Here is a 21,984-nt window from a genome sequence, read left to right as displayed (position 1 = left end):
TTTGATATTAATATGAACTGCTTCCTGTTGGTATAATTGCTGCAAATGAAAACAGTGACTTTTCTTTCTGCAATAAATAGGTTAATATAGCTGTTTTCTGATCTACAGGCTTTTTATTTAAATATCATTGCTTTATTTATCTGTATACCTTTTCTTTTGTAGGATTTTGACAGGATGTTGTACGGTGTTTCTACGTCAGAGTGCATGACCTTGATGACAACAGCTTTACATGTTTTGTTATTCAAGTATTATTTCTTTTTTTTAAAATCTGATTTCTTCTGATATCTGTGTCATTTACAATCTTTAAAAAAAAGAAGGAAAAGAAAAGGAATACAGAAATGTTTTACTTGCAGGTTGTGTTGTGATCCTACTTCATCATACTTTTTTATTAAAGCATTATCATTTTGTTTCTTATCTGTATATTTACTGTATATGTTTCAAGAAAGTTATTTATTTTTTCTGTGACGACTATTCCACCTGGGCACTAGGTGTCGCTGTTTTTCTTGTGTTGCAGGTGCTGGTTGGGAGGTCGTCAACTGCATGGGCTACACCTGGCAGGTGTATGCTGCTGTATGAAGTCTGCTGCCTTGCTCTCTCTGAGGGGACAGGTAGATTTTGTAGTTGTTTGTTTGTTTGTTATCTTTAGTTAATTCAGTTAATAATTTGTCATATTTGCTCTTTTGTTCGATTGATTAATTTACTCTTTTGTAAATTAATTTCTGTTTTCTTTAACTACCAACTCTGAACCGGAGTGTGACGATTTAACAAAAAAGGAAGGGAAAAGAAAATAAGCGGACTTCTTTAACGGAAGAATGGTTTTATTTTGTAGGATTCTAACCGGATGTTGTATGACGCGCCTACGTCAGGACACATGACCATGACAACAGCCGTCAACAGATCAGTGTTTGACAGATGTTCGTGCGGGACGAACCACTTCATTCAATGCCCGAGGAAGAAGCGCAGGGGAGCGGTCAGTGTTTCTGGATTATTCACCGGAGGAGGAGAGCTGCGTTTTTACTGAAACATGTCCGGGGAAAAGGCGACGAGTCCCTGTAACAAATTTCAAGCCAACATCTTCAATAAAAGTAAGTGTCAGAACTGCTTCAAGTCCCGGGAGCTGCATCTGCTGAACGACCATGACAAGGAGCAGGTAACGATAACCGCCACACGGACTCTGTTAATGTAACTGTTTTATAAATGAACGATTTTAAACCGTTTAAAAATAATGTGTTTTACATTTTTACAGATTAACACCAAACTTTAACTTTTTAATTTATGCTTGAAAACAGACCTGAAATGTGAAAATGTTGATTTAATTTTAGCTAGGCTACCTTCAACGTTCACTACGGTCTAACGGTTAATTTTTCGATTAATCGGTTAATCGGTTTGTCTGTAAAATTTCCGTAAATAGTGAAAAATGCTTGTTGAATTCAAGTATATTCACTTTACAGTCATGTTTGCTTAAAAAGCACCAAATCCTCACATTTTAGAAGCAGAAAACCGCAAATATTTGACATTTTTGCTTTAGAACATGCCTAAAACTGTCAAAGATTAATTGTAGGATAATCAGTTTGTAATCAATTGAATGGTTTGTCAATAAAAATGACCGTGAGTAGTGAAACCTGCCTGTTAAATCCAAGATATTCAGTTTACAGACATGTTTGATTAAGAAAATAATCAAATTCTCAGAAAGTTTCTCTTTTAGAAGCAAAAAACAGCAAATATTTTACATTTTTATTTAAAATAATCCAAATAATTGCAGATTAATTTATGTCCATTGACTAATCAATTAATTGTCTAATTATTAGCATCCTTGGAGGTTATCTGACTGCTAGTTTTCTTTGATAAACAGTAGCTGAAACCATTTTGTTTTGAGGATTCATCATTTCTTATATTAGTAGATCTATATATTTAATATTTTGTGTATAAAATGTCAACTCTTTAATCCCAAAGTAGTAGTTTCCTTAAATTCCTTATACTATTTGACCATTGAGTTGATTTTATTTACAAATACTTGATATGATATAAAGAAAAGTAGCAACAAGAAGAAGTATTTGAGAATTTTTCCTGGTTACATGACAAATACTTAATACCTGTGCACTCGCAGATAAATTCACCATATGACAATTGTGTAGACAGGTGATTTATTTATTTTTCCTCACCTGAAAAGCATGTACACACTGGTTCACCACCTCTGAAAATGAGGTGATGTAAGGGGGACGATCATGACAGCTTCCTACATGCCTCACATTGTTCAGATATGTTATTACTCTCCGTCCTCCTGCCTGGTTTTTTCACCATGCCCTGTAATTTCAGCAGCGTTGCTCAACTTCCAAACACTACACATGGTATTACTCTGACGCTGTGCAGAGTGGTGCATGTTTTCAATGTTTTTAACATGTTGTACAGTTTGTGGATCAAAGTCAAGTCAAAGTTTGATTCATTTGGGAACATCGGGGAAGAAGAAAGTCATATTTATTTTGTTTGTTTGACCTGTGGGAATTCTGGGACATATTCACAAAGAAAATCTGGAGATGTTTCAAAAAAAGAAGATTGTGAGCCTCTGAGCAACAGAAAATGAACAGCTCGTTTAATAATTAAATTGTTCGTTCTCATAATTGTTTTCTAGCAAAACATTCTCTACTTCCAGCTTCTCAAATGTGAGAATTTGCTGCTTTACTGTGTTTTATGTGACAATAAAGTTGGTTAAGTTTGCTATTTTGATGCTGGTTTGACAAAAGAATCGATTTGGAAATGTTTATTGTTTTACGACATTTAACAAACCAAATGAAGAATAGTTGCAGCCCTAATACTTAATTTTGTATATACATAGAATTTATTTCACTGGCTCACCCTTAAAAAGAAATGTTTCGATATTTATTTCTTTGTTCCATTCAAATGTCTGTGTATGGTGCTAAAAATGTGGACTGACTAAAAAGGTTTGCCACAGTGGTGCTTTCAAGTGCAGTGACATAAATTCTGAAAATTGTCTTTCCTAATCAGAATGTAGCATTTAAATGTATAGCTGTTGCAACGTAAAACAAACTTAACTGTAGAGTAAAGCCTGCATAATTGAGTTTTAGTGGACAGTATGATACGATATGTATTGAAAAGGATGGTGTTTTCATTATTAATTAATCCAAAGTTCTGTTAAACATCTGACACAGTTCCTGAACGCCACAGGTGACGTCCTCAAATATATTGTTATTACAGCTTTTGGAGGCCAATACTTTTTTCAAACAAATATGTGATGTAACTAGCCGTCTTGATATAGTTTTTTTAGATGTGTTTCTTGAGGAATTGATACAAAGATACGAAGCAGGACATTTTACATCCGAAAAATCACCTTGTGACTGATCTCTCTGTGCCAGCAACACTTTCCACATCACTTAAAACCTAGTTTGGTGTTTGTATACTCACTTTCACTGTCACTTCCTGGACATTTATCACAAAAACTGATATATCTGCAGGTGTATCGGCCTAGACGATTGTTCAACCAAAGATACAGTTGATTAGTCCAACTATTTTAATCATTATTTGTTGTTTTAATCATTTATTTTCTCAGATTTCAACTTCTCCAATCTGAAATGTATCTGCTCCTTTAAAGCCCAATGTGAAGTCATCAGATTGCGTGTTTTCTCCAGTCAACAGCCCAAAACCCCAAAAATATTCAGTTTACTGTGGAATAAGACAAAAAAAGTGGCAAATCTTTGCAAATGAGAAGCTAAAACGAGAATGTTTAGCATTTTTGCTTAAAAACGACTTAAGCGATCAGTGGGTTGTAAAAGTAGCTTGCAGATTGTTTTTCTGTCACAACTCTCAAACTAAGAGATGAATTGATTTACAGGCAAAACCCATCTATGGAGGCTGGCTGTGTTTGGCTCCTGAGGGGACAGATTTTGATAACCCGATGCAGAGGTCAAGGGTAGGACACGATGAAACTGAAATTAAATACACAGACATTTTCTACTTCTGCATTAAGAAAACAAAGGAGCTGTTTATTTAGTTTCCTCTCTGTGTTTGTTTGTCAGAAATGGCAGCGGCGCTTCTTCATCCTGTACGAACACGGCAGCCTGAGCTTCGCCCTGGATGAACTGGTGAGAACTGAATCACGTACATGAGGCAGCAGCGGACAGTAAACCCTGCTCTGCATATACATGGGCTTTTACTGTATGTTGGGATCAAGCCGGCATCTTTAGGCCAGATGTTGTGAGCAGAACCACAGCAGATGATTTGGGCTTAGCCTTTCCTCTAATGCACACATCCCCCCCTCTCCCTCTCTTTCTCTGTGATCCCCTCAAATCTCATTCCCTCATCTCTTTCATTCCGCACTCAAAACCACAAACTGCTTTCTGTTTGACTGTCGTTCATCTGGTAACTCGTCCTTTAAACACCCCCTGTATGACGCTCTGGTTCTCCTGCAGCCGAGCACTTTGCCTCAGGGAACGGTGAACATGAATCTGTGCACAGACATCACCGACGCCGAGCCCAGGACGGGACAGAGAAACGCCCTCTGCATCGTCACGCCGGAGCAGGAAATATTCATCCGTGGTGACAATAAAGAGATTATCAATGGGTCGGTATAAAACAGTAGAAAAAAATTAAACAGGAGCATTTAGTTGTTAGGTTTCTGATGTTTATGTGTTGTCACCAGGTGGAGTGAACAGCTCGCAGTGTATCTACGAACCAACAAACAAAATCAGAAGAAGAAACGTAAAGTGGAACCTGTCGCCACCCAGGTAACAAAGCTAATGTCCAATCAGAAGGGCCAAAATCTCATATCCCAATAACAATATATGTCAGTAGGGTTCATCCTCTGGAGACTGTGAATGTTTGTTGAAAATGTCATCTCAGTCAATTTAAGAGTCGTTTAAATATTCCAGTGATGGACTGACCAGAGCCAAGCTGCTAGCTTGGCTAAAAATATCAGAATCTACTGGTTAGATTGACATTCATGGTCTTCAGAGGATGAATTCTTTACAGTTTCACCTTTTTTTTCAATAAGCTTTCAGAAAAAGCTTTTGAAAGCAGTGCCATTAACAGATTGCTGTGGAATCAACACATTAGTGACCCCTTTTTCTTTAGCTCCACTGCTGGTAAAGCTTAAAAAAACACGACGCTGAAATAATCAGCAACAAATTCATCAACAAGAAGTTTTATTGTTTTGTTGATTTATCAGGTAAAATACCAAACATTTGCTCCAGGTTCCAGGTTCTTAAATTTGATGATTTACTGCTTTTCTCTCTTTGATTATTCCACAGAATATTTGAAAATGATGATTGAAAACACCTGTCATAATTACTTAAAGGTGCTATACACAGGTTTTTGCTATAGGTAACGTTAGCATTAACAGCTATTTACTGACCAAGAACTTCAGCCATCATCGCGTAAATAAGATGAGGTTAGAATATGATATGATGCTAAACTTGCAACATTTCATCTAGATTGATAAGTAAACAGCTGTTAATGCTAACATTAGCTACATAGCAATAGCAAAAACGTACATATAGCACCTTTAAAGCCCATGGTGAAGTCATCAGATTGTTTTCCTCCATCACCAAAACCAAAAAAAAATTCAGTTTACTGTTGAATAAGACAAAGAAAAGCAGCAAATCTTTGCAAATGAGAAGATTTCTAATTTTTTTGTTTCAGTCTTGTAATTTTGGACTATTGGTCAAACAAAACAAGAAGTCTAAATCTAAATTAACTGAGTAACTGTGTGCTTTGACGAGGAGGTTAATTTAAGATAAATAATAAAAGAAAATGAAAAAAAGTTATTGAATTATCTTTTCGTTTTTCTAACCAAACATTAGGAGCCCAGTCCTGCAAAGATGGCTGCAACTGATCCGGCAGAGTCCGGCTGTGGTCGGTGGCAGGAAGACCAGCAGGGCAGGGGACCGGATGTGACCCCCATCTGGACTGTCACAGACCCAGACCCCCCGGGCCTGGAGCGGACCCCTGCAGGTGCAGCGGAGGAAAAACACACACAAACACTCACACACACCCTGTCTTTCGTTTCCATCAGCCAGTCACGGCCATTTCCTGTCCTCCTGCGCTGTCCTAACGCTGTGCAGATGTTCACACACTTTTAAACATTTTGTTTAACCCTTGTTTGACCGGGAACGTCAACCGAGCGCGGATTTGTTTTCGTGGGAAACGAAGGCTGGAGGGGTTTTTGTTTTAACAGGAAGTTGCACAGACTGACAGGCAGAAACACACAAACACACCGAGATGTGCAGGAAAAACTCTTCAAAGCCAAAACTGATCCATAAAAAAACCTCTTAAACAAGTCCTAATAGGCTGGATGATTAGCACAGGACAGGTATTCGTCCTCACTGGAGCTTTGTGCTGTGACAGACTGGACAACAGGACCCAGCTGGCGTCAGACTTATTGCAAGGTCTGGACAGGTCCTGTAATAAAGGCCTGGATTAACTCCTGCTGACTGTGCCTATAGGCTGCTTCATTAGATAGCCCCAGTCTAATGAGTGATCCTCTCTTATAGCAGAGTTTCCTCTTGTTGAATTCCTGGACAGTCGCTGAATTCTTTAAGGTGTTTTCCACACAGAGATCATTTTGTGAGGCAGTATCTGAGAAGCTGGGAGTCCACCTGTGGTAAATTCAGCTTGATTGGACATGGATTGAAAAGGGACACACCTGTCTGTTATAGACAGTCTCACAGCTCAGTATTAGAGCTAAAACCAAACCTTGAGGTTGAAGGAGTTTCCCAGCGAGCTCAGAGACAGGACTGTTGGGGTCCAGATCTAGGAGAGGCCACAAAAAATCTACATCCATAGTTTTAAAACGAATCCCTGTTGCTATGTGTATGCCTGGCATCCGAGTGTCTGAGCCCCTAAAATGGAGACTTGTGGAAATGCTGCTGGACCCCGTTTTAGTTTGAAAACTCCAGGTTTGTGTTTTAGTCTGGACAGAAACTGGTAGTAACGGAAACACCCATTTTTGCTTCCTGATTGGGTCTTATTAGTCGCAATGCATCCTTTCCTGATTCGTCACGTTCCGATCATATGATTCATTTCAGCCTCGACCACCAATGGTGAATGCAGCATGGATGACGAATCACAAGCGTTACTGACCTTGATGTCTTTGCAAGCAGCTGTTGTGCTGCTAAATTTCATTCATAGTACTTTTTACAACTATGCAACCAATTAGACGACTGAGAATCTTCACAGACATTTCAGAAAGTCTTCCGACCTGCGTTTAAATTAACACGAACAAACGATGTGATGGTTGAGGATATTCATTCATTCAGTCTTTATTTAATTACGCGGGGATACATCCAGTGTAGCAGCTCATTTTCAATGATGTTGAGATTACATTAGGAAGCAAAAAAATTAACAACAAACAAAACCCATATAGTTAAGTAAGAATAAAGTACAGACATGGTTCAGTTAAGATCAGCTAAACAGTGTTATCATTAGTTAAAACAGCTACAAGTGGAGTTCTAATGCAATTTCATGAACGGAATACAAGATGAAGCTGAATATATTTTGATTTTAACACACAAAAAATGTTTTATTTTATTGAATTCTCTTGGTGTTGGAGTTTGAAGGGTAAAGATATAAAAATTTTGGAGCCCTTTAGAGAAGGATGGAGTTAATATCCTTTGTTCTTCTTGGAGATCTACTGATGTATCTCAGCAAGGAAACTGGATGATTTGTCTGAAATGCTTTACCATCCTGGATTCAGATACAGCTTCTATGTTCAGCTGCCCTGGTTTTTAAAGTGTTTATTTGCTGCTGAAAACCCCAGAAAGATTGTGGAAACCTTCCTAAAAACAGCAACTTCAGACTAAACTTAGTGGACTGAAACCTTTTGTGTTGCTTTCCATATCCAGGCAACCCGTCTGTCTACCTGTGCCCGGTCTCCCCGGACTCACTGACCTCAAACAGCACCGGGAGCCCAGTTTTGGACCCGGCAGCCAACGGAAACGCCAACCCCGCTGGCGGTAACAACCAGCTGGCCGAGTCAAACAACATCCAGACGTCAGCAAACAACAAGAACCAGAGCCAGGACAGAAGGTTAGAAATGAATCAGGGGGACAGATTAGCAATTTCCAGCCAATTTCTGACGATAATACGTCTGAATAACTCAATTTGTAGATTGTGTTTGGCAGCAATCTGGAGTTTATTTTCTTTATGTATGTTTGCATGTAATCTGTGGGTAATGCTAAGAGCCATTTAAAGGGCCTTGGAGGAGAAAAAGGGGGGTGGGGGTAAATGTGCAAGCAATTAGCACAAAGGACATCCAATGCCTCTGAGCTTCCCCCCAGTATAAAGCCATCACACACCGCTAAACACCAGATCAAAGGCTCACGCTCTACCCCTCCATTAGAGATCCGACTGCCGCATTTTTATATTTAGCTTAAAGAAACCCTCCCAGTTTGTGCCCCAGCAGCATGTAAACTGGGTCACGTGAGGGGAATACATCTCAGTTCTTCACTCATTGCCTTTTTGGGAAACAAAAAACACAAAATACTTACACACACCCCCTTACCCCCTCTACCCCCCACCACTCCCTCCAAATAAGGCCAGAAATTCCAAAACGCTGGTGTAATTAGATATCTGCAGCATTGTTTCTCAGGACCTTCACGCTCACTGTCTGACTGCCTGTCAGAGAAACTACATTTAGCTTAAAGCTCAGTTTTGAGGGCACAGGACTGGTCTGATCTGCACCCGCCAAGAGGGAGAGAGGGAAGTGAAACATCCTGCGCCAAGGAGGAACGACAGAAATTACTTATGCATGTGGAAGTAAATCTGCATTACCATTACACAACTGCTGAAAATGTTCTGAAAGTTACAAAGCAGCAGCACTTTTGGTTTTGATCCGATCTGGTTTTAAAAGACACAACAGAGTTTCTCTTACTGTTAAACATCAACCTGCAGATTTAAAAAATGTGTCTTTTTGCTAAATGTTTGCGTCCTATGTGCAGTTATCCCCATTAAATTCTGTATACAAAGAAAGTAAAGTAAAGTTTAGATTTAATACCTTTTATGGCAAACGCTTAAGTACGTTGTTAAAACACCGTTCAAAAGCGTAACGTTAAATGATGACCTTGAACTGATTCAAACATATCTTGGAGGAGACACTGTCATTGCTAGCCATTGTTAGCAATACCAGTTGATAACAACGCTCTACTCAGTATTTTGCACAGAAAAACAGTGTAGCAACATAAAACTGATCAGTACTATGTGTATGACTGACTTAATGTAAAACTGAGATGAGACATAACTGCTATAAACAGTAAAATTAGCAGAGCGTTCACTGCTATGGATGCTAGTAGCAGCCATCTTGAATTCTTATGTCGGGTGTCTGTGACTGTCTGAGTTGGAATTCCAACACGGGGCACTCTAGTTGAAACTTACGACTGGAACTTGGAAATTTCAACTTCTGAATACAATTGGAGACGCACGCAAAGAAGCTAACGAAAATGCTAGCTAGAACGATTTAATCAGATAAATCAGCTGATAGTGTTCTTTTCAACATAATCACAAAATATAAACAACGATTACGATACAGTTCAATCGCTGATTGTGAGTGTATCTGCAGGAAATGTCAAATTTTATCTTAAATTAGCAGCTAAAGAGCAGATATTTCCCCCAGGAGCTTGTGGAGACCAAAAACAGAGCTAAAAGATAGGAAAGTTTGGACTCAACATTTGTCGTCATCGTGTCTTTAGAGAAAACTGGTACTTTTGAACCTGGGCCTTACTTTCCCATATTTTTGGGTGTAAATGATTGATAGCAACATTATGTATAGGATTCCTACAGAGATAGACCTTTTTATATAAGGGTAAGATCTTTTTTATTTAACCAGAAATATCACTCTATATCATTACCAGACTCCACTGACAAAAAAGGCAGTTTTAGCGAGTAGAACAAAGTAGCTGTTGCCTCTATCTGTTAGTTTGTTTCTGTTGTTGTGTCATACCAAAGGATCTTAATACTTCTTCTACCACTGAAAGTCACACAATAACACAAACAAACTAACTGATTGACACAGCAGTATTGCAGCATGTCATGTGTTCTGTTCGGTAAAATTTTGTCAATGGAGTCTGGTACTGGTACGTAGCAATGTTTCTAACCATCTCTAAAACCTGCAAACAAATTAGCATGTATACAAAAGACATTCATTTAAAATAATGTCAGTGAAATACGTCTGTGCCACCTGTGAAATCTGCTTCCTGTATGTTATATATTGACTGATCCTAAGACAGCGTTGCTTTTCATCATCTGACAGTCGTGTGTACATTATATCAGGTTACTCTGAGGTATTATTCAGTCTCTCAGCAGCAACAACAGCAGTGGTGACGCTCAGAGAAAGATCATGTCCTCCGGCCTCTTCTCTGCTGCACAGGTGCAGTTTGGAGTCCATTATCCAGCCATCATCCCCCGTGTCACGCTGGTGGAAATGATGTCAGAACCCACCTGCGTGTTACCCACACAGACACACAGTGGTGTTTGTCTCAGGTGAAATCTTTCACTAATTAGTTGTTCATGTTTTCCAGCCATGGCAGCACGGCAGAGAGGATTCTGGGATCGGAGGCCACCAAGAAGGAGCAGGGAGGGGGCGCAGCAGCTTCCAGGAAGGGCAGGAGTGAAGCTCGCACCAGCAAACGAGAGGTAACCACTTTAAATGCATGTTAACTGTTGGTCTAATTCTGCACTGGTTGCTCAGTGAGCTCATGACGATGACAACTTCCTGCTTTTACTCTTCGGTTTCTGTTTGAATTAAATAAATGAGATATAACTTGTTAATCAGTGAGCTTTAGAAGTTTGACGAATTTTGGTGGGGAACACAAAAGTTCAAAAAATAAAAAAAGAAAGAAGCCAAGGCATTCTTCTGGCAAAAAAGTTAAAGATGGATATTTCAGGAAGGAGCCTGAAGAAGGCTGTTTGTGCCGCTACGAACAGGCTGTCACTCAGCGTTTTTAATATGTGTGTCCATGATTTTATGAATTTCATCATGAAATAACCGTCTAAATAAAGGCCTTTTAACTTTTTTTGCCATAATAGTTTTTATACAGTTTGACAAGAAGATTCTCAGGAGCTTTCTGTCATATCTTGTGGCCTTCCTCAGTGGATGGAGCTCCATAAAAAGACCACAAACTTTAAACCTCAACTTCTTATGTTTTTTTTTGGCAAAAAGCTGTTTGATATCAGCTTTAATCCTTTACCCACCACACAGGTAAAGGTCAACACTGTTCTTTTAATTAACAAAACAGGGAGAAGAAGGAAAATAAAGGACTAACCAAACTAAACAAGACAGAAAGCAGAGTAACTGACGCTCTCATGTTGTTTCTCCGGCTTAAAGAAACAGAAACTTGCTTATTTTAAATTAGTAAACAGAAATATCTCCTGTTATTGTTGTAGTTTCAGTTGTAAATAGTGTGTTCATGTAGCTTATTAAGAAAATAGGATTAAAACTCATTTCCCGACTGTGGTTCTTTGCTACCATATGATAGTAATAATCATAAATAGGTGATGCTGATTAACCTCCACGTGGGTTTGTTGGCGTGACTGGGCTGGACTGGGCTGGGCTGTGGACTGGACTGGTTTGAACATGACTCACACAAACCAGGTGTTGTAGAGAAAGACGTCACTTTGGAGCTGATTTAATCTCCTGAAAGAGACTGTTAGCATCAGTAATCAGGAGGGTTAATGTTTCATCCAGGTTTCTTTAGCGTCTCCTCGTTCAGTCCGTGTTGAGCGCTAAAAAGCAGGCGATGAAAGTTTGGCATGAAACGCGTGGACGAGTCGATCCTGCTGTGTTGAGGCTTGTGTTTGGTTTTTTTTCCTTTTCTCTAAGTTTGTGTGAGTGGGTGCATGTGTCAGCAGGTGGGACCAAGCCGGTGATTCACTCAGAGCTGCATTTTGTTTGTGAACAGAACTGGTTTTGATGCCCCGGAGGTGTTCAGTCCGCCTGCACGTCGTGTGCTGTAATCTGGGAGACGGCATTCCTCTTCACACACTTCTTTTTTTTTTTTTCTTCCAGGAATTCCTACGCACTTCAACAAGATACAGTGTAATGTAATGTTTACGAGAATTTCTGACAAGTCTGTATTTACTGAACTCGATAAGCTCGGCTCAAAAAGTAGCTCAGCCTCTTTCCATGTGCAACATCTGTTTGTGAATGATACTGTGTGTTGTCAGGCTGGACACCAGTTATTAAAGAGGTGAGTAAACCTGAGTGAGTCTGTCTGCGCGTGACAGAATCAACAAAACACAAACAAGAAGCATAAACAGCCCACAGGATTTTATATAAAGATACATCACCAGTTAAACCCAGTTACCTCAGTAAGTCTGGTTTATTTTAGTTTTATTCCAGGTCTTGGTTTCATTAAGATGACTCAGAGTGGACGTGAGCGTAAAGCACAAACATCAGATGTAAATGTAGGAACTGACTGTAAATCAGATATTAAACATATAATGTGAGAGGAAATAGAGTCTGACCAATACTGATATTGATATTTGAGAGTTTAAAATGTCAGATATCTCACCTGATCATATTATTTTCAACATAATCACATAATATAATCAACAATAATGTCGAATCAAATTAAATCAAAACTTAATTTAGCAGCCCTTTTCTTTCATTTCATTTGTGTAATCATTTCATTTATATTTAGTATCAGTAGACCAGGTGTTAACTCAGTGCTAGTGATGTCTTGATATCTCATTAAAACGTGATAAAACGAGGAAAGTTTCTCTGCATTTAAGTTCTGTCTTGACGTGTCAGTTTTCCATTTATGAAACAGAACCTGAGTCAGCTTTTTTCTACCTTTATGAAACATCCATCAGCCGCTGTTCAAAGTTGATGCAGAGAACATTGTGATCACAGTCGTGCGACAGATGGTCGTCAGTGTGGCAGCTGTTAATCTTTGATTAAACACACAGGCTCATTCCAGAGGATTTATCTTTTGAATACAGCAGCAGCACTTCTTTTTTTTTTCCCATGTGATGATTATATGTCTTCTTTGGGTGCGTTTGTTTTGGTAGCCAGGACAAGGTCAAAGGAGCCTGTCTGGAGTTCATTCAGGCCTCGGAGCTGAGATTCCCAAGACTCCCTCCCCCCTCAGTCCGCCTCCCCCTTTTAGCTTAGGGAGTCTTCTTCACTAAACAGAGGACGGGCTCTGTCTGCAGCAGTCAACGATTGTTTGAGCAGAAAAAAAGATCACTTCACACTGCAGACTGTGTTGTGTCCTTGGATAGTTTTCAACGTAAATGCCAGAAAAAAAAGCAAACACAAAGAATGTTCTGTAACGATTAAAGTGGTCATTTTTTCCCCCGTTAAAGTGGTTATGTAAGAGGGGGAAGAATGAATCTTTTGAATAGCAGAGGCTCAAGTAAACAAAAAACCTTGTTTCGTTTTAATCCAGACTTGAAAGAAAACCCTGATACCAGCAGGAAACCTGATCGTCTGAGCCGTGCAGGAATCTCACTCCCAGGTTTTTTTGGGGGGCATCATTTTTGAAACGTAACAATATCAGGGATTAAATCTGGTCTCTAAACCCCCCTTTTCATGCATTCCTCAGTCAGATCACAGTCATCCATGATGTAGTTCACTGGTGATGTGAGTAAGAGTTTAACAGGCGGTGGAGAAAAGCTGGTGGTGGCTCCCCGCGGTGCTCTGCAGCAGGCCTAATCCTGACAGCTGACATCCCTGCCAAGGATCCAGACTATCGGTTACTCTGGCTGAAAGAATGCACGCTGGGGAAAAAAAAGCTGCCACCGTCCTGATTCAGTGAACAACCAGCATCTGATAAAATGCTGATGAAAGTTCTTGTAATTTCCCTGTTTTTTTTCCCATCCTCCACAGAAGCTGCAGTCGTGCGGTGACTTGGCCCAGCTCAGCGCTCCCCCTCCCCAGAGACGAGCCAAGTCTCTGGACCGCAGGACGTCGGACACGGTCATGACGGTGAGGCATCAGTCCGAACTTTATCAACAAATTAAAAAAAACACTGAATATTTGTGTCTGAAAATCAGACATCATCACACACTCATGCTTCAGCTGACAGGTGAAATGTGTGGAAGTTCCAATTGTGTCCTCTAGTGGTCAAACAGCTCCTTGCACATGAAACCAAACCATTTATCTTAATCTGTATCCACCAGTGTTTCTTGGCTTCTGACTCTGCTTTTTAAAATAATTTGTAAGAATAAAATGTGTTTATTCAAATAAAAATCATAAAAATCAGATGAAAGTCTGAAAAATAAAAGAAATATGTTTTTCTGCTGTGTTATCCTTTAAATCATCTCATGACTTCCAATGATTTTACTCTTTATTCAGACGTCACAGGTCTGATTTCCTCTGTTGCTTTTGTATCAACAACAGAAATGTTCATGTTTTTTTTCTTTACAGCCAGATTTACTGAACTTCAAGAAAGGCTGGATGGTGAAGTTGGATGAAAATAACCAGGTGAATTAACTTTAGAGTCTTAAACTGAATGATTCTCATCACTTTGTGTTTTATTTATTAACAACCTCTCATTTTCTATACCTTTAATTTGTCCTTTGCTTCCCTCTAGTGGAAGAAATACTGGTTTGTGCTGTCGACTGACAGCCTGAGATACTACAAGGACTCAGTCACTGAGGAGGTGCTTTGATATTTGTTGTTTTTAGAGTAAAAATGTGGATTTTGTGTTTGAGTCAACTCAGATATTTTGTTTCTGCCTTTCAGGCTTCAGACCTCGAAGGAGAAATCGACCTGACGAGGTGTTATAATGTGTCTGAGTACCAGGTGCAGAGGAACTACGGTTTTCAGATCCATGTAAGATTTTATATCAACATTAAAGAGTCAAAATTTTATCTCCTGCATTATACGAAGAAGTTAAATTAAATCTTTTTATTCATCGCAGACGCCAACGGCCGTCTACACGCTGTCGGCCATGACAGCAGGGATACGCAAGAACTGGATCCAGTCTCTGATGAAGAATGTTCATCCAGCCAACGCTCCAGATGTGGCCAGGTAATGGTGTTGCAAAGGGGTCAGAAAATTCCTGGTAAATTTCTAGAATCTTTACAGGAATTAACTGGGCTTTTAATGGGTATTTACAAGAATTAACAGGAATTAATGGGACTTCACAGGAATTATGGAACTTTTAATGGAAATTTACAGGAATTAACAGGATTAAATTTGGGGTAATTTATACAAACTATCATATACAAACATGAATATGAACATTTTGTTTTGTCATAAGCAGACAGGTGTGCAAACTAATATGAATTTTAAAAATGACATTTTTGACTTTGATTTGTTTGTGAGTAGAACTTTAATCGATTCTTACGATTTATTTTACTTTTTATTCCCATTAATTCTCATGGAAAGTTTCCAACTTTGGCTATGGCTATATCTTAATCCTGTTATAACCTAAAATCCATCTAAACATACCTACATGTCGTCCACAGTTTACCTGGCCACCACCTTCCCTGCAGCCCACCTGAGGCTCTCCCCAAACCAGATGTGACCCAGGACTCCACCGTCATCCCCACAGACCCTCACCCCAAACCCAGGAGCGTGACGGAGAAACGGCGGGAAGGCCGCTACAGAACCTTCGACTGGGCCGAGTTCAGACCTCAGAACAAACTGCCGACAACGACGCCGGAGTCCGACCCCCAGAGGGCAAAATCCCCGTGCTCGCTGGAGCTGGGCGACCTAGAGAGAAGGAGGAGGCGGGAGGAGAGGAGGAGGAGGTACGAGAGCATGCTGGGCTTCTCTCTGAGCTGGGACGAGACTAGACATAAGATGGAGGATGATGGCGGCGGCGTCAGAGTGCTGAGTCCGAAATCACAGCAGAAAGTGGAGGAGGAGATAGAGGAGTGCTGGAGGCAGGTGGAGAATACGGTGTTCAGGCTGGAGAGGAGAGTCCCTCTGTTTACTGAGACCAAGGACATGGTGGAGATGGAGAAGCTGCTGGACGGCTACAGGAAGGGGGTGAGTCTGTTAGAGGATCCCCAGAGGATGAACCCTTCTCTCTGGGGACTTATCATCTAGCGCCTCCAGCAGGTCTTGTTTTTAGCCTAAGCAGTGAAGCAGCACAATGTTACTCATTGATTGGTACAAAAGTTTGTACAGAAAATCATGATCCCCAGAGGATGAACCCCTCTCACTTTAGTGACCCCGACTTATTATCTAGCACCACCAGCAGTTCTTTTTTTACAGTGAACAGTGAAACATCACAGCATTTACTCATTGAATTAATAGAAACTTTTGTACAGACACTCATGGTACCCAGATACATCCTTAGGACTTTGGCGATCCTCTGACTTCTTGGTTTATGGACCAAACACCTGAAAAAACTGAAACATCATTAACATCATCCTCAGCTCGACTTTGTATTCACAGCTAATGTTAGCATGCTAACACGTTAAACTAAGATGGTGAACGTGCTAAATTGATGGAATGCCCCTTTAACGGTTTGTCTTTGTGTTGCTGAAGGTTGAGGATCTGAAGGTTCAGCTGGCAGAGTCAGAGCGTCACAGACTGGAGCTTGAGGCTCAGCTGAGTCCAGAAGGATCTCAGCAGCACCAGGTCACATCGGTAAAACAAAATACTTTCTTATCCTCTGGATTCTCTTTGTTAATGTTTTGTTTGTGCTCAAACATATGGTAGATAATTCTCTTTTTCCCCTTTTCTCTGTTTTCTCTTCAAAGCTGGATCCTCCACTAGATCTTGAAACAGATTTTTGCCGATCAGACTCAAATGAAAAACCATCAAACAGCCAAACAGAGAGTCTGAAAGATGTATACGAAGAGACCAGAGATCTGTCACAGGAAACACAGGAACCACCTTCATCAGCGCCTCAGATGCCGAGCATCTGGCTTCATGACACCGAGGGAAACTTCCAAGAACTGGGAGATCTCTTCTCTGAGAGTGAAGCTACACCTTTACTTTCACCTGCATCAGACGGAGAGTGTGACGGAGAGATTACAGGACTGAACTTTGACAGCACGACAACCAAATTTCCCACCTCAGAAACAAAAATAATTCACAGTGACTACAGCTCAGATTCAAAGTCGACAGTTGGAGGTGACAGCTCACCTACCCGTCTCGTGGAGCAGCACATCCCTCCGGACCAGGCAATAGTGAGGAGGCTCTCCCAGGAGGTGGAGCTGCTCACCAGCCAGAACGAGGCTCTCAACCAGCGCAACCAGGAGATGCTGAACCAGCTGACGGAGGCCGACCGCGAGATAGAGCGGCTGAAGGCGGAGCTCAGCAGCCGGTACACCGAGCCCCACCACCTCCCAGAGGTGGAGCAGCAGGGGGAGATGAGGCTGGAAGATCTGGAGAGGGAGCTGAGCCTGAGGACCCAGGAGCTCCTGGAGGCCCAGACCCTGATCACATCTCTGGAGGAGAATCTGAGGGAGACAGAGGTGTTGCTGCAGACAAACGTCCCGACAGAGAGGGAGGAAACGGGGGAGGAGAAGGAGGGATACCTGCTGAGGTGCTTCGAGGCGACGGAGGCGAAGCTGACGGAGCTGGAGAAGCGGCTCGACCAATCAGAAACGAACTACAAGGAGCTGCAGGTGCAAAACGAAGAGCTGAAGGAGGCAGAGAAACTGTATCGACAGAGAGCTGCAGAGGCGGAGGCTGACGTCAGGAGGTTACAGGAAGAGAAGAGGTGTGTAACCGGAGAAGAAAGGATCCAGCAAGTGATAGAGGGGATGATCACGAGGTTGGAGGCTTTGGGGAAATTACTGGAGGTGATCGACAAGTTGGATTTTGGGGCAGAAAGTGAGTGCGAGGAAAAGATGTCTGCGGTGGAAAGTCAGCTGAGGTGGGAGGAAACATTCTGGAGTTTACTTCTCGACGAGCTGCAGGTCAGTCCTTCGCTGTCGGAGGAGGAGAAATCTGTGGAGCTGATGATGATGTTGGAGAGAGAGATGCTGCTTTCAGGCCTCCCTGAGATCAGCTCACGCACAGATCTGGATGTTATCTCAACTTCTGCAAGTGTAACAGCAACAGAAGCAAAAACGATCGAGCTGTGCGACTTTAAAGCGATCACCCAGGTGAAAATCTCTTTGCTGAACCACATTGCCGCCTCCCTCAGCACCTCTACCCCAGAGAAACTCCAGCTGATCGCGGATAAGTTTAGCGAATTTCACGTTTCAGAGCGCACTCGGTTCGGTTTCATCCACTCTGCAGCCACCGAGTCACTGTACTGCTGTCATTTAAACCGGCTTCGGGCAAAATATGAGAAGGAGCTCGAAGAAACCAAACAGAAACTTCTCGACTGCAGCAGCAGCTGTTTGAAACTGAAGGAGGAAAACAAGGAGCTGAAAGAAAGACTGTCAAACCTTGAAGGAGAAAAGATGAACATGTGCTGTCAGACAGATGAGATCTTCCAGGAAGATAAAATAATGGAGGAGGAGGTGGAGGAGGTGGAGTCCTCGCTTAACCATACTGAAACCCCACCTTTGGGAATCCAGGAGGTGTCGTATGAAAACTCAGAGGAAAGCGACGAATCCCAACAGGAAACAGATCCAGACCTGGAGCCGGAGCGAGTTTTAGAACTGAGAAGAAGAGTGAAGGAGCTGGAGGAGCTGCTGACCGTCACCGTGCAGGAGGTGAAAGAGGAGTTCGACAGGAAAACGAGTTCAGCTCAGACTCAACACGAGAAGGAGATGGAGAAGATGAAGGTGGGTGAAGCTACATACATTGTTTTGAAGAAGATAAATATCTGGAGGTTAAAGGTCAGCGTGTGACCCATGTGATCGTCTGTTTTCTCCTCCGTCAGGTCACATGTGAGCTGGGGTTTGCCTCCATGGAGGAGTCTCACCGGAAGATGGTGGAGGAGCTGCAGCGCCGACACCAGCAGGAGGTGGAGCGCCTCCTGGTGGAGAGAGATCAACTGCTGGAGGAGGAGAGCGCAGCGACTGCAACCGGTGAGCGTTTACTTTATGACGTACATTTCTTTATTCGGTGTCACAACAATTATTAATTTGTCACCTTATGAAAAGCTCAGTGTTACACCTTCAATGTTTTTAGGAGAAAATGAGAAGAAAACTGATGACTTTGCAGTAATTATCTGTAGTGTAAAGATGAAACAAAAAAGAATGTTTAAAAGTAAAAATTAAAAAATAAAGATAAAAATAAAATTAAAATTGTTTGGGGATGTTGCTGCATGTCTGTAACTTTTCCTTTTTACCGTAATGTAAGGGGAATAAAGGAAAAATAAATCAGAGAATAAAATAAACACAGAAGCAGCTTAAGAACAAATATAAATAAAATAAATCATATTGTTTTACTTAAAAACTGATTTTAACTTTGACACATTCTCACACCAGGACTCCCAGCAGCTTTCAAACTTAAACTTTTCTAATCTTAATCCAACCCTAAACCAAAGGACTCTGTGTTTATTTCTCTCTAATTTTCAGTAAATTATCCCACTTTAATAAATCTCCTCATAAATAAATGTAATAAATGTTTTCCTTGTTTCTCAGCGATCGAAGCGATCAAGAACGCCCACCGTCTGGAGCTGGAGCGGGAGGTGCAGAGGAGGTGTCAGTCAGAAAACATCAACGGAAACACAAACCTGGAGGAAATACACAAACAACACAGGTACGACACACTCCAACACAGTCGTAGTGTGGTCTGTACCTGACGTGGGTTTAGTCGAACGCCTTCTGTATCTGTTTGTTATTTGTTGTCTATGCAGTGGGGAGCTGGCCTCCTTCCAGCGGGAGCTCGAGGTTTTGTCACAGCAGTTTTCTCTGAAGTGTCTGGAGAACGGACACCTGGTCCAGGCTCTGGATGCAGAGAGGAAGGCCCTGTGTCAGTGTCAGCAGGAGAACCAGGACCTGAGGACCAGAAACCAGGTGACAAAGAGACAACAAACACATCTGTGATTGGTTTATGAATGTAAACAGTAAATAAGAAGCCTGTGTTTGTTTGTTTGTTTGTGTCCAGGAGCTGAGCGGTCACCTCGCAGCAGAGATCACCAGACTGTGTTCGCTCGCCAAACAGGACGACCTGCCGCTCAGTCAGGGTATGGACATCTACGAGATGGAGGTGAGTCTCCTCTGTGTGGAGGAGGAGGAGGAGGAAGAGGAGGTGAAAATGTAAATGATAAAGAAGCATTTGAACATTTTGAACATGAAAGGTCTTTGATGTTTTCTACAGCAGCTGAATATCTGATAACGATGAGTCCAGTTTTTATGATTCTGTTCAGTCTGGGCAGAGGAAGTGCTAACTTGCTAACTTATTCCCTGGTTTTAGGTTCATTCCTATATGACTCTACTTTTTATTTTCAATTAAATCTGTCATTATATTTATATAGATTATTCATGTCTGTGACCAGATTTCCTTGCAGCCTCTGCACTAGTGCAGCGTCAGGTGTATTATACCAGGTGACCACTAGGTGTCACCCATGAAACAGATACTGGACACGATCGTCCCTTTAAAATTGTTTGTTGGTGCCATCTGAGAGCGAAGAGGTCGTTTGATTCTGTACTTTTTCTGCTGCTTTTTCTGAAGAGTTTTGTGAAGCTGATAATGTGAAATTTTAATTTCAGATCACGTTGCGAGTGAAGGAGTCGGAGGTTCAGTGTCTGAAGCAGGAGATCACGTCTCTGAAAGATGAACTGCAGGCGGCTCAGAGGGTGAGAATCACACACGATCATATATTAGTTCAGAGAAGGAATATCCAATCAGAAATATACAGTAGAGTGACCCTTAGACAATAATTAACAACAGTCGAATATATTTATAATGTATAAATAAGGATGAAATAATAGGAAATGTGGTTGAAATGGAGATAGAATTCTGCTGCAGTTGGTAGGGTTAGATAATAACATATAAGGAGAATTTAGTGCCACAAAAAAGTGGTGTACTATACATCCAGTCAAATGTTCAAATGCAGACAATTGACTAAAACAATTCTTAATTTTACTGCTTCAGCTGGTCTGTTATTGTTGCTGTTATTTCTGTTTTAGAGAATCTACTCTAAACCAACTTCACAGATCTCTGCTAAATATCAATACCAGAGTCCATTGACAAAAACAGGAATTTTAACAAGCAGAACACAGGAGCTGCTGGAATACCACTGCCTCCATATGTTAGTTAGTATCTGTTACTGTGTGACTTTCAGTGGTGGAAGAAGTAATCTGATACTTTATAGAAGTAAAAGTACCACACAATAACACAAACAAACCAACAGAAAGAGGCAGCGGAATTCCAAGGACTCATGTTGTCTGCTCGGTAAAATTCCTGTTTTTTTCAATGGAGTCTGGTATTGATATATAGAGATGTTTCTAGTTAAACTACTTAATTCTGTTTAATAAACAGAAAGTCTATGATCTGTGTCTCGTTTCAGGACAAGAGGAACGCAACAAAGAAATACAAGGACATGTACACCGAGCTGAGCATCATCAGAGCGAAAACACAGAGAGAGATGGACGAACTGAGAGAAAACCTGAGGCTGGCTCATCGAGCTCTGGACCAGACTTCACCGTGAACCCATTATATTTGTCTTCACTGTAACAGAAACTACTTTACACGCAGTATTACCCTCAAAAAAATTATTTAAAACAACAAAAAAAGGTGTATTTAATGAAACTAGGAGCTTTTATCTTCTGTTTTTTTATTTTAGATTAATTCCTCCTGTGGTAATTGTGTCAAACTTATATTTAATTTTTTGGGTTTTTTTATTTTTTCTTGACCAAATATCACCATAAAAATACTCTGTGTTGTATATACAGTGTTATATCTGTACAGCTTCAGTATGTCTTTATACTTTAATCTGATTTGCACAGGTACATGTCTCCCATCACTGCTGTAAGTGTTAAAACTGTATTTTTAAGCAATTAAATATTTTAAATGAAACACAATTATAAACAGGTAACGTTACACAAACTGTAATTTATATTTGTGCACAGCAGTGTTATTAATATAAACTGATTTTTTACTAAATGAATTTGGCTGATTAAACCTAAACAGTTCTGTGCTGTTGTTTTTCTTTGTGCTACAGGTCT

The 21,984-nt window shown here is 40.8% G+C and overlaps 1 protein-coding gene across 1 annotated transcript; it reads left to right on the top strand.

Moving 5' to 3' along the window:
* The first annotated feature begins 844 nt into the window (after window positions 1-844).
* LOC108873378 (myosin phosphatase Rho-interacting protein) lies at window positions 845-21,954 on the top strand. Its single transcript, XM_018661542.2, has 22 exons — window positions 845-1,150; window positions 3,848-3,925; window positions 4,032-4,097; window positions 4,425-4,576; window positions 4,655-4,739; window positions 5,814-5,964; window positions 7,854-8,037; window positions 10,524-10,638; window positions 13,835-13,933; window positions 14,375-14,431; window positions 14,541-14,609; window positions 14,693-14,782; window positions 14,871-14,980; window positions 15,421-15,946; window positions 16,451-16,552; window positions 16,666-18,651; window positions 18,750-18,897; window positions 19,456-19,573; window positions 19,671-19,830; window positions 19,922-20,023; window positions 20,527-20,613; window positions 21,327-21,954. The coding sequence occupies exons 1-22, from the start codon at window positions 1,025-1,027 to the stop codon at window positions 21,465-21,467; spliced, it is 4,752 nt and encodes a 1,583-aa protein (XP_018517058.1). The 5' UTR covers window positions 845-1,024; the 3' UTR covers window positions 21,468-21,954.
* Window positions 21,955-21,984: the final 30 nt, after the last annotated feature.

Source organism: Lates calcarifer, linkage group LG11 (genome assembly GCF_001640805.2).
Source record: "Lates calcarifer isolate ASB-BC8 linkage group LG11, TLL_Latcal_v3, whole genome shotgun sequence".
Taxonomy (NCBI): Eukaryota; Metazoa; Chordata; class Actinopteri; family Centropomidae; genus Lates; species Lates calcarifer.
Note: the sequence above shows the minus strand (reverse complement) of the source record. Positions and strands in the feature narration are given on the sequence as shown.